We start from the raw sequence: 17242 nt of genomic DNA, 5'->3' as shown, positions 1-17242 counted from the left end.
TAGTGCTGGACATTGCAGTAAATACCAGACTGCTTATACTTGGTCTTCCAGTTTTTTGTAAATTTAATTTTATATTTTTTGAAGATCATAGCGATATGCGAAAAAAAAAAAAAGAAAACCTTTTTCCCCCTGTATGAATATACTGTAACTCCTGAAAAACATTTTCTCCAGCATAGAGTACTGAGTTTTTTTCCACACACACACACACAAAAAGTGGACAAAAACGTATACTTAACAATGTCATTTTGTGACTTTGGAAACAAGTATGTCTTGTGTTTTTGTCTCACTGTGTTTTTATCTAAGCCCAAACCCAACCTGAAAATACTATTTTTAAAACCAAAATAAGAAAAGTTTTTAGTAAGAAACCTAGTTTGGTATGCTTAAAACCAGAGAGTTTTTCTTATTCCTTCCCACTAGCTATTCCTTTGTCATAAACACAATTTCTCTTATTACTTCACTACTTAACATCTCTAAATTCTGAGCTGTCTCAGTTTGGTGTGTATGTGTGTCAGTGTTCTTTAAACAAAACTGGAAAATGTCTGCTCTGATAGATATGTCATAGTGTGACAAACAGAAAACATGAGAATGAGGAATGAAACTAAGGAACAAGACTGTGTTTCTTTGTGCTAGCCAAGTAGAAGCACTCCTGCCTAAAACCACTGTCCTAAAAGCAGTTAAAGGCAGTACATTTTGAAATGGGACGTATCACTGGTTCAGCCCTAAAAAGCATGAACAAAAAGTTTTTGTCCTGTTCCAGCTCTGTCTTCTCTAAGTGCAAACACTGTGTTGCAGTGAAAATATCTAGCCATAAGATTAAAAAGAAAAATTTATTTGCAATGCTTATGCCTGTAGATGTGTAATATGACCACTGTTTTGTGTTGACAGTATTGCTTTATACAGTTTTCTATCTGAAAGGAATCTGATTCTTTCAAATAAATACGGTACGTATTGTTCTTACGGGAGACTATTTCAGTGATGTAAACAATAAATTCCTTTTCTTAAAAAAAAAAAATTTCCTTCTTTCGATTAAGTCAACTAGCTCTGCCTCCTTTATGTTGAACAAATAAGAGTTTAATATTCTTGTATAAGCATACACATATACATAGTTTATAACAATGATCTAAGAAATGTATTACCCTGGTCAATGGAATATATTCTTCTAAAATTTGTAATATATTTGAAAAAGTTTATAAAGTATGACACAAAAACAAATGACATTATTTTACTGATCCTGTTGGACTAAAGCAATGAGGCATTCTTTTAAAAATAAATCTAATGAAGTAAAATATTAACAAAAATTCCATGTATTGAACATCTGGACTATCTGAACTCTACACAAATTGAGGCTCAACTAAACTTCACTGAAATTTTCCATATACATTTTCAAATATTTAAATTTCTTATAAAATTGCATAAAAACTATAATCCAGGGAATTCCCTGGCGGTCCAGTGGTTAGGACTCCGTGCTTCCACTGCAGGAGGCACGGGTTCGATCCCTGGTGGGGAACTAAGATCCCACATGCTGCAGGACGCAGCTAAAAAAAATTAAAAAATAAAAAACATAATCCAAAACAACAATATACACACAAAATTAAAAGGAAGTGATTATATGAGTAGACAGAGTGCCATTCTATTTTCCATTTCTTGTAATGTTTTGTTTAAACATTTAGAAAAGTATATACATTTTTAAGAAACAGTCTCTGGCATCTAGAAAGGAATTACAGGGGCAGTGGCCTTTTCTGAAATGACAAACCAACACCCTTGAGCTCAGAGTCACGCTAAAGCTGGTGAGATTTCACATTCCTCACCACACAATGGCTCTTTCATCAATACTGGAAACTGCCTTTGTGAGAATATTGCTAAGAATGGATGGAATTCTCAATGTTGCAAGCACCCATTGAATTATTTAAAAGAACAATGAACGAATGACTAATTAGAAATGTTTCTTGAGCTCAGACATATTTATATTACAAAAGGAAAGACCTGAATCTAGCATTCTCTCCAGAGCAGTTCAGGATGAACAGATTAAGTCTGTTAACTGAAGGCATGGGTTCCCAAATGCTTTGCCATCAAAACTGTTAGAGTTGCCTTCTCCTTGGCCAACTAATGATTTTAAACCCTACTTGACTCATGACTATTGTTTAATTGCTTGCTTGTTTGTTGTTTATACATACTTTGCTCCACAAAAGAAAAACTTAACCAACAATGAAACGAAATCTGATCCTCATGCCTCCCTCACCCCTAAAGAGGTGCACTTCTGAATGGGCAACTAAAAACTGCATAAAGACAATATATTAAGTTTTTTAAAAAGCATGTCTCAAAAGATCTCATACAATATGATATCCTTTTTATAAGATTAAAACCAATTAAAAATACATATACTTGGGAAGAATACAAGGAAATAAACCCTGACCTCAGGATGATGGTTAGCTTAAATGAAGGAAGGCCAAAGGATAGATTAATGAAAAGGACAACATGGTTAGTTTACTACCAAGGTCTTAGCTTTTGTTTAGGGTGGTGGATTCCCAGATGGTTATGATATTATTTTAAGACAGATAAACAGATAGATAAAAATAAACCCAGCATGGAGCAATGATGAGAGTGTGTTATGAATCAAGGATTATTGAATCTGAAATGAGATGACATGAAATGACCTGGCACAATATGAGAGGAAATGAAAATAAAAATTGTTTCATTAACAATTGTTTTACTGACACCCAAATTATGATCTCTGGATCATCTTTAGAAAGCACTCAACCAGGTCTTATAATTTCCTGCTTCTATTTCCCTGACAGTTTCAATTGTGCTGCACAAAGCAATGTGTTCTCCAATGGATGTGAGACCTTCTACCACCACCAATGGACTTTCTGCTCATAGAGCACTACCTAAACAGGAAGGTAAAAAGGTAGCACAGAGAAAAATGCTGCTGATTCATCTACTGATTCTCCGGAATGGAGCTGACAATGCCCAGAAGCCTCCACATAGGCAATGGTGATTCTTATTAATTCACTCAATACTTACTAAATGCCAACTACACGTCAAATGTCATGATAAGCGTTGGATCCTTCACACTTACGATTAGGACAGTCCTAACAAATACCTGATCCAGTCCATCATCTTCCAGAATCAACATATTCCTCAGGTCAAAGAATCAAGATAACTTTTCCCACCCTTTATTTGGCTACTTCCCTATACAAACAAATGCTGAAGCAGCTCACTTATAAAGTGAGGTTACACTGGCTCCCCAAAATTAAAAGATGTCAAATCTCTATTATAAGAATTGGGAGAAAAAAATTGCTTCTTCAACAGATGAGATTTCATGTAAGTATATCACTGTTTGTTTTACCTGCTATCTCCAAAAGTGGGTTTATGTGATCTCCTTCTGCCAGCTTCACAAATCCAACCTGATTTCCAAAAGTGTCAACCCCTTCAAAGGGCAAAGTCAAAGTTTTTCCTTGGAGGATTTCTTCCACAAATGGTTTTAATTCCAAAAGAGCATCAATACCACTGGTAAGAAATAATATATTTTTCAGTAACATATTAAGCAATAAAATATACAAAACCAAATGAGAAACAGTTTTAGAAAGATAAATTTTTATACTTGTACTAATTACTTTAATGCTCAAAATACCTTTAAAATCTAATCAATATGATCAAAATAAAACTAATATTAATTTTTAACAAAATCTGTAGAAGTGAATTAATCTTTACCTAATTATAATTTATTTTATATTAAAGACACAAAAGAAGATATAGTTCACCAAAAGGTTTTTAACCAAGGAAATACTGCATGGACAACTAAAAAAGAATATTACAGACAGTATATTGCAGAAAAACCTAATACCTCCAAAACATTATATTAGATTATGTGAAAGTTCTAGATTCTTGTTAAAAGTACTAATACTTATATAGTATTTACTATTTGTGAGGCACTCTACTAAAATTTAAAATACGTTATCTCTTTAAAATATAATAGTCTCCACAATAAGATAATTTATTATACTTGGGTTCAACCAAAGTGCAATTTATATTTACCAACTACAGCTACATAAGTTTGCTGTTATCTGTTTAGCCTCTATGGGCTAAATAGCCTCTAAGGGCTATTCTGTGTTTCAAATGCATTATTTTTCTTTCTAAAAATAAATGTTTACTATATTAGTGAATTAGACATTATAAAGTTTGGAATAGTTTGAAAATTAAGATCAATTATTTCCATAGTAAGAGGAGTTTGGTATAGGTACTTTATTATGAGAAAAAAAAAATCTCACTAGAGGGCAGCAATTACTCAAAAAAGAAATAAGGACATCATTACATTATGGAGAGGGGTTTAAAACACCCTTCTGGTGAACCACCATTAATTTAAATTATCTTGATCAGCAATTTGTTCGCCAGTAGTAATTATGTCAAATGTGTGAAAAGAAATTTAGGAATTTTTCTAGATCTTTCATATTTCTAAATTAGTATTCGTATAAAAGTTTTAACTGATTTTCATCCATAGCTCCCATGCTGAGTCTTGTTTCTGTCAAAACAGTACATAATACTTCAAAATAGCTTTAGAAATGTCAGCATTTCTCGTTGTACCTCCAAATCCACATCCAAAATCCAATCTTGCCTACCTGTATTTATGTTCATCCAAAAAGACACACTTCTGCTATAATACTGTCCTTCACCACACACTAACTTAAAGCATGTGAAAACAGATCAGCCACTTCCGGCTCATCTACCGTAAATGAGGGGAATTCAATACACTCATTTTAAATGTAACTCTATATGAAAGGAGGCCACTCTGAAGGTCAGGATTTTTCAGAGACAGTGAATTCTATACCCCATTTTTCTTTGAAGAAATACAGACGATCTAAATTCAGTCCAGTTTTTCAGTTCTTCAGTATCATAAATCCATAAATTTGTCCTAATGAGATGTCACTGGTCACAGAGTGAAAGGAGTCATAGTGCCTATTGATAAATACCACTAACTTTCAAATTCTTTTAAACTGAGTATCTTTTCAAGAACGGTTTATGGAAAGACTTCTTTATGGTAAAATGAATAGAGTACAGGCACGTAGGAAACAATTCTGAAACTAGAGTTCAGACCCAAAGGTTGTACTTAAAACTAAAATAGGGCAGCGTCTTTGCAAATCAGCATCTGGGCTAACATATTTCTATTCTTTCTTCTGCACTGTGAGGACACAAAGGGTGATAACTACCTGAAGAAATTCATTATTAAAAAAAGTTTCTGCACACTTCATATCCAATCCATTGATCAATACTTTATTAAACACCTAAAATATGATACTAGACTTCGAAAAGTAAGAATATAGAACAAGAAACCAACAATATGTGTCTCTAGCATATTATACTGTATAGGATGAAAGGTAAAATTTAAAAATTAGGGACTTAGAAAATCCTTCATATAAACAATGTCTTACCAGGAAATCCAATCAGTTTCACTCTCACTATACAGCTACCCAAAATGAAGCCACACCTTGAATCTCATCATCACCTAAAAGTCGATACTTCTGCCACAAACACTTCCCTGCTTCCCCAAACCAGAAGCAAATCTTCTCTCCTTTGCAATTCCATTAATACCTTACACCAACTGAAACATACCACTTTTTACATTTATCTATTACAGCTACTTGGGTCCGTATGACCTAGTCAACTACCTGGTATAATCCATGAGTACAAGATCCATTCATGGTTCATCTTTATTTTTGCCAAAGCACTTAGCTCAGTACCTAACACATGGTTGGAAATTAATGTTGGTCGAACTGTAAAATACTATCTTGTCTATACAGCAAACTTCAACTATTACTTAGATCTTTCATTACAACTTAGTCAAGAATAATTGCTAAATTGCAAATATCTGGTCATCATTCTCCAGTAGAGCTGTGACTCCCAGTATCATAAAGTAGCATAGGAATGTCACTTTAATCCTTCAAACACAAAGTAGACTTGCTAAATATTTAATTTTTTACACAAAACTGAAATTTGCAAACAGACATTGTAAAACATGGGGCTGAATGACTCAGACTGTCACTGTGCTCTCTCTGTACTGTAACTCTTTAACAAGTGATGCCACAATTAAAGGCAACACAATGCTTCCTAGTTCAGGACTGTCCCATGTACTGCAGGTGATTTAGTAACACTGAGACCTGCCCATAAATGCCCACAGCACTCCTCAGTAATCGTGACAACCAAAAATAACCCCCAAAATATTTCTAAAAGTCTCCTAGAGGAACCTTCAAGATGGCAGAGGAGTAAGACGTGGAGATCACCTTCCTCCCCACAAATACATCAAAAATACATCTACACGTGGAACAACTCCTACAGAACACCTACTGAATGCTGGCAGAAGACCTCAGACTTCCCAGAAGGCAAGAAACTCCCCATGTACCTGGGTAGGGCAAAAGAAAAAAGAAAAAACAGAGACAAAAGAATAGGGATGGCACCTGCACCTCTGGGAGGGAGCCGTGAAGGAGGAAAAGTTTCCACACTAGGAAGCCCCTTCGCGGGCGGAGACTGCGGGTGGCAGAGGGGGGAAGCTTCAGAGCCACAGAGGAGAGCGCAGCCACAGGGGTGCGGAGGGCAAAGCGGAGAGATTCCCGCACAGAGGACTGGTGCCGACCAGCATTCACCAGCCAAAGAGTCTTGTCTGATCACCCGCCGGGGCGGGCAGGGGCTGGGAGCTGAGGCTCGGGCTTCAGAGGTCGGATCCCAGGGAGAGGACTGGGGTTGGCGGCGTGAACACAGCCTGAAGGGGGCTAGTGCGCCACAGCTAGCCGGGAGGGAGTCTGGGAAAGTCTGGAGCTGCCAAAGAGGCAAGAGAACATTGTTTCGGGCTGCATGAGGAGAGGGGATTCCTTCCCCATCTGCCCACAGAAGGCAGAGAACCACCTAAACGAGGTCCAGAGACAAGCACAAGCCGGACACCAGAGACGGGCATGAAACGTTAATGCTGCTGCTGCCGCCACCAAGAAGCCTGTGTGCGAGCACAGGCCACTCTCCACACTCCCCACTGGGAGCCTGTGCAGCCCGCCACTGCCAGGGTCCCGTAGACCAGGGACAACTTTCCCGGGAGAACAAATGGTGCGCCTCAGGCTGTTGCAACGTCACGATGGCCTCTACTGCCACAGGCTCGCCCTGCATTCCAATTATAAATACTGTACCCCTCCCTCCCCTGGCCTGAATGAGCTAGAGCCCCAATCAGCCACTGCTTTAACCCCATGCTGTATGCACGGGAACAGATACCTGAGGGCTACCTACATGCAGAGGCGGGTCCAAATCCACAGCTGAACCCCAGAAGCTGTGCGAACAAAGAAGAGAAAGGGACAGCTCTCCCAGCAGCCTCAGGAGCAGCGGATTAAAGCTCCACAAACAATTTGATGTATTCTGTACCTGTGGAATACCTGAATAGACAATGAATCATCCCAAAACTGAGGAGTTGGATGTTGGGAGCAACTGTAGACATGGCGTGTGCTGTCTGCGACAGTTTTATTTCTAATTTTTATGTTTATCTTAGTTTAGTGTTTAGCGCTTGTTATCATTGGTGGATTTCTTTACTGGATTGGTTGCTCTCTTTTTCTTTTTACTATTATTATTACTTTTTTTAATAATCTTTCTTTCTTTCCTCCCTTCCTTCCTTCCTCCCTCCCTCCCTCTATCTCTCTCTCTCTCTTTCTTTCTCACTTTTCTTCTGAGCCATGTGGCTGACAGGGTCTTGGTACTCCGGGCTGGTGTCAGGCCCGAGCCTCCGAGGTGGAAGAGCCGAGTTCAGGACATTGGTCCACCAGAGACCTCCCGGCTCCACGTAATATCACTCAGCGAGAGCTCTCCCAGAGATCTCCATCTCAACACTAAGACCCAGCTCCACCCAACAGCCAGCAAACTCCAGTGCCGGACACCCCAGGCCAAACAACCAGCCAGACAGGAACCCAACCCCACCCATTAGCAGAGAGGCTGCCTAAAATCATACTAACTTTACAGATACCCCCAAACACACCACCAGATGTGGCCATGCCCACCAGAAAGACAATATCTAGCCCCACCCACTATAACACAGGCACCAGTCCCATCCAACAGGAAGCCTACACAAGCCACTAAACAAGTCTCACCCCCTGGGGGCAGACACCAAAAACAACAGGAACTACGAACCTGCAGCCTGCGAAAAGGACACCCCAAACACAGTAAGTTAAGCAAAATGGGAAGACAGAGAAATATGCAGCAGGTGAAGGAGCAAGATAAAAACCCACCAGACCAAACAAATGAAGAGGAAATAGGCAGTGTACCTGAAAAAGAATTCAGAATAATGATAGTAAAGATGATTCAAAATCTTGGAAATAGAATGGAGAAAATACAGGAAACGTTTAACAAGGATCTAGAAAACTAAAGAGCAAACAAACAATGATGAACAACACAATAAATGAAATTAAAAGTTCTCTAAAAGGAATCAATAGCAGAATAACTGAGGCAGAAGAACGGATAAGTGACCTGGAAGATAAAATAGTGGAAATAACTACTGCAGAGCAGAATAAAGAAAACTGAATGAAAAGAATTGAGGACAATCTCAGACACCTCAGGGACAATATTAAATGCACCAACATTTGAATTATAGGGGTCTCAGAAGAAGAAGAGAAAAAGAAAGGGTCTGAGAAAATATATGAAGAGATTACAGTTGCAAACTTCCCTAACATGGGAAAGGAAATAGTCGATCAAGTCCAGGAAGCACAGAGAGTCCCATAAAGGATAAATCCAAGAAGAAACATGCCAAGACACATAATAATCAAACTATCAAAAATTAAATACAAAGAAAAAATATTAAGGGCTTCCCTGGTGGCGCAGTGGTTGAGAGTCTGCCTGCTAATGCAGGGGACACGGGTTCGTGCCCTGGTCTGGGAAGATCCCACATGCCGCGGAGCGGCTGGGCCCATGAGCCATGGCCGCTGAACCTGCGCATCTGGAGCCTATGCTCCACAACAAGAGAGGCCACAACAGTGAGAGGCCCGCGTACCGCAAAAAAAAAAAAAAAAAAAAAAAATTAAAAGCAGCAAGGGAAAAGCAACAAATAACATACAAGGGAATCCCCATAAGTTTAACAGCTGATCTTTCAGCAGAAACACTGCAAGCCAGAAGGGAGTGGCAGGACATATTTAAAGTGATGAAAGGGAAAAACCTACAACCAAGATTACTCTACTCAGCAAGGATCTCATTGAGATTCAATGGAGAAATCAAAAGCTTTACAGACAAGCAAAAGCTAAGAGAATTCAGCACCACCAAACCAGCTTTACAACAAATGGTAAAGGAACTTCTCTAGGCACGAAACACAAGAGAAGGAAAGACCTACAAAAACAAACCCAAAACAATTAGAAAATGGTAATAGGAACATACATACCGATAACTACCTTAAATGTAAATGGATTAAATGTTCCAACCAAAAGACACAGATTGGCTAAATGGATACAAAAACAAGACCTGTATATATGCTGTCCCCAAGAGACCCACTTCAGACCTAGGGACACATACAGACTGAAAATGAGGGGATGGAAAAAGATATTCCATGCCAATGGAAATCAAAAGAAAGCTGGAGTGACAAAACAGACTTTAAAATAAACACTATTACAAGAGACAGAGAAGGACACTACATAATGATCAAGGAATCAATCCAAGAAGAAGATACAACAACTGTAAATATTTATGCACCCAACATAGGAGCACCTAAATACATAAGGCAAATGCTAATAGCCATAAAAGGGGAAATTGACAGTAACACAATAAAAGTAGGGGACTTTAACACCCCACCTTCACCAACAGACAGATCATCCAAAATGAAAAATAAATTAGGAAACAAAAGCTTTAAATGGCACATTAAACAAGATGGACTTAAATGATATTTATAGGACATTCCATCCCAAAACAACAGAATACACTTTATTCTTAAGTGCTCATGGAACCTTCTCCAGCATAGATCGTATATTGGGTCACAAATCAAGCCTTGGTAAATTTAAGAAAACTGAAATCGTATCAAGTATCTTTTCCGACCACGAGGCTATGAGACTAGATATCAATTACAGGAAAAAGTCTGTAAAAAATACAAACACATGGAGGCTAAACAATACACTACTAAATAACCAAGAGATCACAGAAGAAATCAAAAAATTCCTATAAACAAATGACAGTGAAAACACAATGATCCAAAACCTATGGGATGCAGCAAAAGCAGTTCTAAGAGGGAAGTTTATAGCAATACAATCCTACCTCAAGAACAAGAAAAATCTCAAATAAACAACCTAACCTTACACCTAAAACAATTACAGAAAGAAGAACAACAACAACAAAAGAAACCCAAAGTTAGCAGAAGGAAAGAAATCACAAGGATCAGATCAGATATAAATGAAAAAGAAATGAAGGAAACAATAGCAAAGATAAATAAAACTAAATGCTGGTTCTTTGAGAGGATAAACAAAATTGATAAACCATCAGCCAGACTCATCAAGGAAAAAGGGAGAAGACTCAAATCACAGAATAGGAAATGAAAAAGGAGAAGTAACAACTGACACTGCAAAACTACAAAGGATCATGAGAGATTACTACAAGCAACTATATGCCAATAAAATGGAGCTGGAGGAATTAGGCTCCGTGACTTCAGACCATACTACAAAGCTACACTAATCAAGACAGTATGGTACTGGCACAGAAACAGAATTATAGATCAATGGAACAGGACAGAAAGCCCAGAGATAAACCCATGCACATATGGTCACCTTATCTTTGACAAAGGAGGCAAGAATATACAATGGAGAAAAGACAGCCTCTTCAATAAGTGGTGCTGGGAAAACTGGACAGCTACAGGTCAAAAAATGAAATTAGAACACTTCCTAACACAATACACAAAAATAAACTCAAAATGGATTAAAGACATAAATGTAAGGCCAGACACTACCAAACTCTTAAAGGAAAACATAGGCAGAACACTCTATGACATACATCACAGCAAGATCCCTTCTGACCCACCTCCTAGAGAAATGGAAATAAAAACAAAAATAAACAAATGGGACCTAATGAAACAAAAGCTTTTGTGCAGCAAAGGAAAACATAAACAAGATGAAAAGACAACCCTCAGAATGGGAGAAAATATTTGCAAACAAAGCAACTGACAAAGGATTAATCTCCAAAATAAGCAAGCAGTTCATGCAGCTCAATATCAAAAAATCAAACAACCCAATCCAAAAATGGGCAGAAGACCTAAACAAACATTTCTCCAAAGAAGATATACAGATTGCCAACAAACACACGAAAGGATGTTCAACATCATTAATCATTAGAGAAATACAAATCAAAACCACAATGAGGTATCACCTCACACCGGTCAGAATGGCCATCATCAAAAAATCTACTAACAATAAATGCTGGAGTGGGTGTGGAGAAAAGGGAACCCTCTTGCACTGTTGGTGGGAATGTAAATTGATACAGCCACTATAGAGAACAGTATGGAAGTTCCTTAAAAAACTAAAAATAGAACTACCATATAACCCAGCAATCCCACTACTGGGCATATACCCTGAGAAAACCATAATTCAAAAAGAAGCATGTACCACAATGTTCACTGCAGCACTATTTACAATAGCCAGGATGTGGAAGCAATCTACGTGCCCATCAACAGATGAATGGATAAAGAACATGTGGCACACATATGCAATGGAATATTGCTCAGCCATAAAAAGAAATGAAATTGAGTTATTTGTAGTGAGGTAGATGGACCTAGAGACTGTCATACAGAGTGAAGTCAGAAAGAGCAAAACAAATACCGTATGCTAACATATATATGTGGAACCTAAAAAAAAAATGGTTCTGATGAACCTAGGGGCAGGACAGGAATAAAGACGCAGACATACAGAATGAACTTGAGGACACAAGGAAGGGGAAGGGTAAGCTGGGACAAAGTGAGAGAGTAGCATGGACATATATACACTACCAAATGTAAAATAGATAGCCAGTTGGAAGCAGCTGCATCACACAGGGAGATCAGCTCAGTGCTTTGTGACCACCTAGAGGGGTGGGATAGGGAGGGTGGGAGGGAGGTGCATGAGGGAGGGGATATGGGGATATATGTATACATATAGCTGATTCACTTTGTTATATAGCAGAAACACACACAACATTGTAAAGCAATTATACTCCAAAAAAGACGTTAAAAAAAAAAAAGTCTCCTAGAGAAGGGAGTCCCACCTCCACTGAGAAATGTAAACATTATAATACATTGAGAACATACCCAATCCCTCACCCCAACCCGACTGCACACCACTTAACAGTATTTCTAGTCAGTTACGTGTCCATCAGTAGAGGCTACTGAGATACAGGAGGCCGTCTGTACTTCCAGCAGACTAATCTCTCCCGCCCTTCATGCACTTGTGCTCATCTTCTCCCTCCTGTCCCCATCCCACTCCTCTCCCTCTCCCTCTGCATCTTTCACAATCACACTCTATGGAATAATAATAGAAAACTGATTAGTTCTGGCTTGTCTACTGACCCGCATTCGCTTAATTCCTAGGACTGCCAGTTTCCTCCAATGTATAAAAAAGGTGACACTTCTGTGCTGCCCGACTCAGAACACTTGTTAAGGAAATAAAATAAAATAACATTTGTTTGGGGAATCGTGGCTGAGGAACAGAGACTGAAATATATATACATGCCATAGCCAAGACCCATCTCCGATAAGAGAGATAAACCCTAAACTTACCAATCAATGGTAACAGTCTCCTCTGGTTTAAAAAGGTCTCTTTGGGGTACAATTATTCAGTTAATTCAAACGTCCTTTCAGGATTGTTTTTCCCTTCCCCTTCCCAGGGAATCCAGCATACTCTTATAAGAGGACTGAAAAAGCTCTTTGATCTGCTTGCTGTTTGGGTCCTAAGAGATTCCTATTTCAGGGCGACTGGTCTGGTCATATCCCTGGGTGCCCTACACTCGTGTCCGTGAAAGCCCACCTGTTCTTTCTGGGCATTGCACTGGCATGTGCTGCTGAAGCACAAGATCCCTGCTGGGGTCTCTGATCAAGAAACACGGATAGGGCTTCCCTGGTGGCGCAGTGGTTGAGAGTCCACCTGCCGATGCAGGGGACACGGGCTCGTGCCCCGGTCTGGGAAGATCCCACATGCTACGGAGCGGGAGCCATGGCCGCTGAGACTGCACGTCCAGAGCCTGTGCTCCGCAACGGGAGAGGCCACAGCAGTGAGAGGCCCGCGTACTGCCCAAAAAAACAAAAAGAAAGAAAAGAAGCACGGATGTTCAGCAGTGTCGCTGTCCCCCATCCTGTGCCTTCTGATCCACCAATTCTCTCTGACCTTCCAAGTCTACCCACCAGGGCACAAAGAAATTTCTGGATCCATCTATATACCTCGATAGGCAATGGGGAATTGAAGGAACCACCTCAGGTGCAGGTGTTAGAAATCTCCCTCGACTCGGCAGCACATTCTTTCAGCATTACTGAACAGGAACTCCTCTGAAGAGTTGAGCTTTTCCCAGCTACACCCTGAGAACCCCAAACCAAGGTGAGTGTCTCTATCACTCCCAGTTCTCTGCTCCAACACTGGCTGGAACAGTCAACCCCAAAAGGGGAGCCAGGATGTGTCTGGCTTCGTGCCTCTTCCTCTGATTTGCTCACTCCGCCCAGCACCAGAAGGCCTCTAGATTCCCTTCCCATCCTGGACGACAACCCTCCTCCCAGCTGGCTGTGGTTTCACTGACCACATGCAGTTCTTCTGAATTAATCACTGGTTCAGCACCTCTTACTTGCCATCCGTGAGACCAGCTCAGTATTTGCTCCTGCTCCTGCCATTTGTGTGGGTTAATTTTGTTCGTCAACCGAGGCCACGATACCTAGTGTTTGGTCAAACGCCAGTCTAGATGTTGTTGTGAAGGAGTTCTTTTAGATGTGATGAGCATTTAAATCAGTAGACCCTGAGTAAAGCAGAATGTGGATGGGCTTCATCCAGTCAGTTGCAGGCCTTACGAGAAAAGACTGAGGTCCCCCAAGGAAGAAGGAATTCTTCCTCCAGGCCGCCTTTGGGCTCGAGCCTATACTGTCAACCCTCGCCTGGGTCTCCCGCTTGCCAGGCTGCCTTGCAGAGTGTGGACTTTAGCCCCCCCAGTCATGTGAGCTAATTCCTTAAAAGAAATCTCTCTATATATAGCTACAGCTGTAGATACAGATATATCCATATATTTGGATATCCAAATGGATATCCATCCTATTGGCTCTGTTTCTCTGGGGAACCCTGACTAGTCCACCATTCTAACACACAGGGGACCACTCATTTTCTCTCAGGCTTTCATCTTGTGTCACATCTTCTCTGGCTTCTTTTCTTTTAAGAGCATCAGAGTATTTCTTTTTTCTTCTGATTGGCAAAGTGAACAGTGAAAATGAGTTAAGTAAAATCTTCTGGTCCTCTCTGTCACTGCAGCGTGCTCAAGACCTGCTCTTGGGTAGATCATGTTGAGAGAGATCAGAAGACTGATCCTTAAAGACATGCAGTTCTAACTATTGAAAAAGACATCACTACCCGAATCATAATTTGACTGTATATTTTGAGTTACTAATTTATTGTTTTCTCCCCTCTATTTTTCCTTTTCGTCGCCCCCTTCCCAATCCAAGCCTTGCTCTTCATTCCCTCAGGAGACTATGTCAGGGGAGAAAACAGAAGTAACCTGTAACCTGTAATTCTGGTTTTGGCTTTCCAAAGAGCTTATGCTTAAGCTTAATCCAGAGGGCTAAACAGGGCAAGGGGTGCTCATACCGACGGAGTATCCCAGAGAATTTGAGGAAGAGCAAGGTTTCTCCACTCCGGGCTGGAAAGCAGTAATCAATGACTAATACTCAACTTTTATGGTACAGCTCTGGGTTTGGAGGTTCAGGGTGTACAGGTACTCTAGGAATGAAGGCAGTAAAACTGAAATTGTCCGTTACTCTAGTAAATGACAGCTCTAATAGCTAATAATATCAAGTGCCTGCTATGTGCCAGGCCCTATACTAAGAGTTCTTACATGTATTAGTACTATTATTTTCTCCATTTATTTAAAAAGTAAATGATTTGCCCAAAATTGGGCAGCTGTTAAGACATGGTTGGGCCACGGTTCCAGAATCTTTACCTGGAATCCTAACCTAAATGGTCAGACTCCAGAGTGCTTACATAGTTAACACAGATAAAATAACTGCATAACCAATGCATCTGATAACAATAACAGTTTAAAAGTATAGATTAAGGGGAATTCCCTGGTGGTCCAGTGGTTAGGGCTCTGCTCTTCCATGCAGGGGGCACAGGTTCGATCCCTGGTCAGGGAACTAGGATCTTGCACACCACGCAGCAGCACAGCCCCCCAAAAAAGTGTAGATCAGGAAGAATATTTATATGGCTAATTCTGTACATTGGCTTATTAACTGGAACAAATTATAAAAGAATACTTCTTAAAAAAAAAGAATACTTCTTGAGAATTTCAATGCCTCTTTTGGTTCTGCTATGATTACTCACATTACAGTAATAACTTGGAAAACAATATTCCAGAAAGATGTATTACTCACATGTTTATTTCATCTTCATTTAATAACTGCATCACTAGCAGGGTAATATGAAAGGAACCATCTCTGTTCATTGCTTTGGCCAGTCGCTGATCTTGTTGTATTATTGCATTTTGCAGGATCTTAATTTCTTTTGTAATCTAATCACACACAGACAAAACAGAGATTAGGTAAGCAAAATTTCCTTATGGTAACACTGAAATCGAGAAGAAAAATAAGCAACATATGAAATGAGAATGACGTCAAGATCCTTCGGCCAAACAATGCTTAATTGTCTAACTATTCTCAAATATCCTGGAGAAATGACTTGGAGAGTTTAATAGGACGTTTAAGTTAAAAAAAAAAAATCACACAATGCTTGTCCATTTTAAAAGCATCAAGCCCAACACCCTTCTTTTACAGACTGCGCCACTGGTTGCGTGGAAAAATTCTTAATGGCCATGTATCTTTTCAGAAATGTATCCTTGGAATATACAGTATGACTCACTATAATTATGATCTTTCCTAAAAATAAAAGTTTTATTCTTGCCACAGAAAGGTCAAACTGGCAGACAACATTCCAGTTCTGTTGGCAGTAATATTTATTTGTCCCCAAGTGAATGTGTCTGAGAACCCATTCTTCATGGCCTTTAAGATTTTTTAGGACAGCAATAATTTCAACAGGAATGACAACTGTCATTTCCCCAGACATGTGAGGAGGGGCATCACCATGGAGAGAGAGCTGCAAACAAGTGTAAATGCGTATGTTAGAAAAACTGTACAGTCCGCACCTAAGCAAAATCCCTGGTCCCTCATCAGCCTTCCCCTCTCAACCTAATGAGAACAAAGAAGAGGAATGGTGGCTTTTCCCTCCTCCATTTCCAGTTGGAGACAACTCTAGTCAACTTCTAAATGTGAGCGCACTGGAAAATAGTTTGAATATGGACTAGCAAACCAAGCAATCCCCAGAGAAAAGGGCCCACGTAGAAGCCCAGAGGCAGCAGAATTAGAGAGAAAAGGAAGAGAGAGGGGGCTGGCAACAGAAGCAGAGCCCTAAGGAGACAGCAGAGATAAGAAACAACTGAGTCATGAGCACAGCAGGCTGTTCTGATACTAAAGAAGCTGTTTCATCCTGAACAATGTTCCCATTATCTGCAGAATGCAATTGGGCAAATCATGAGATACTATCCTGGGATCTGACTTCTCACGTATCTTTACAATAAATCCACATCACCCAAAATAACCTCAGCGTTTCTCTATTCCTTGCAACCTGGAGGACAGTAAAATGAGAAACAGTGTTTTCCTGGTAGGAAGTTATGCAGTAACACCTAACACAAGATTTCCCAAGGGAAGATGTCACTTCCACGACACCCAACAAAAGAATACTCACAGCCTGATAATTAAAATGCTCCTAAAGCAATAGTACACAAAGATCTTACGGAGTCAGCGTTTCCTCTACCTCTATATTGCTAAAACTAAATTGTAAACTCCCCGAGGGCAACATCTATTTCTTCCACCCCTCCATCTCGCCACAGTGCCTGGTAATAAAAATAAACACAACACTGAGACCACAACAGTAACTACCCTTTCTTGTGTGGTCACTAGGCTCTAGGCACTAGAGTGAGCATTTTACATATATTAGTTCACGGAAGCCTCCCGCCGATCCTGTGAGGTAAGATGTTGGTACTGTCTCCA

At 39.9% G+C, this 17242-nt stretch overlaps 1 protein-coding gene across 3 annotated transcripts in view; it reads right to left on the bottom strand.

Annotated features, from left to right (window-relative positions):
• Positions 1-17242, bottom strand: part of AKAP7 (A-kinase anchoring protein 7) — a gene marked incomplete at its 5' end in the record, with an annotated part of 140323 nt that overhangs the window by 101168 nt on the left and 21913 nt on the right. For all 3 annotated transcript variants that reach the window (XM_082669106.1, XM_082669109.1, XM_082669107.1), the window contains 2 exons: positions 3347-3507; positions 15572-15708. In XM_082669106.1, coding sequence (XP_082525232.1) covers positions 3347-3507; positions 15572-15708 — 298 coding nt within the window. The remainder of the gene's footprint in view (positions 1-3346; positions 3508-15571; positions 15709-17242) is intronic.

The sequence above is a fragment of the Grampus griseus genome, assembly GCF_964374135.1.
Source record: "Grampus griseus genome assembly, chromosome: 13".
Taxonomy (NCBI): domain Eukaryota; kingdom Metazoa; phylum Chordata; class Mammalia; order Artiodactyla; family Delphinidae; genus Grampus; species Grampus griseus.
This window is presented reverse-complemented; position numbering and strand designations above follow the sequence as displayed.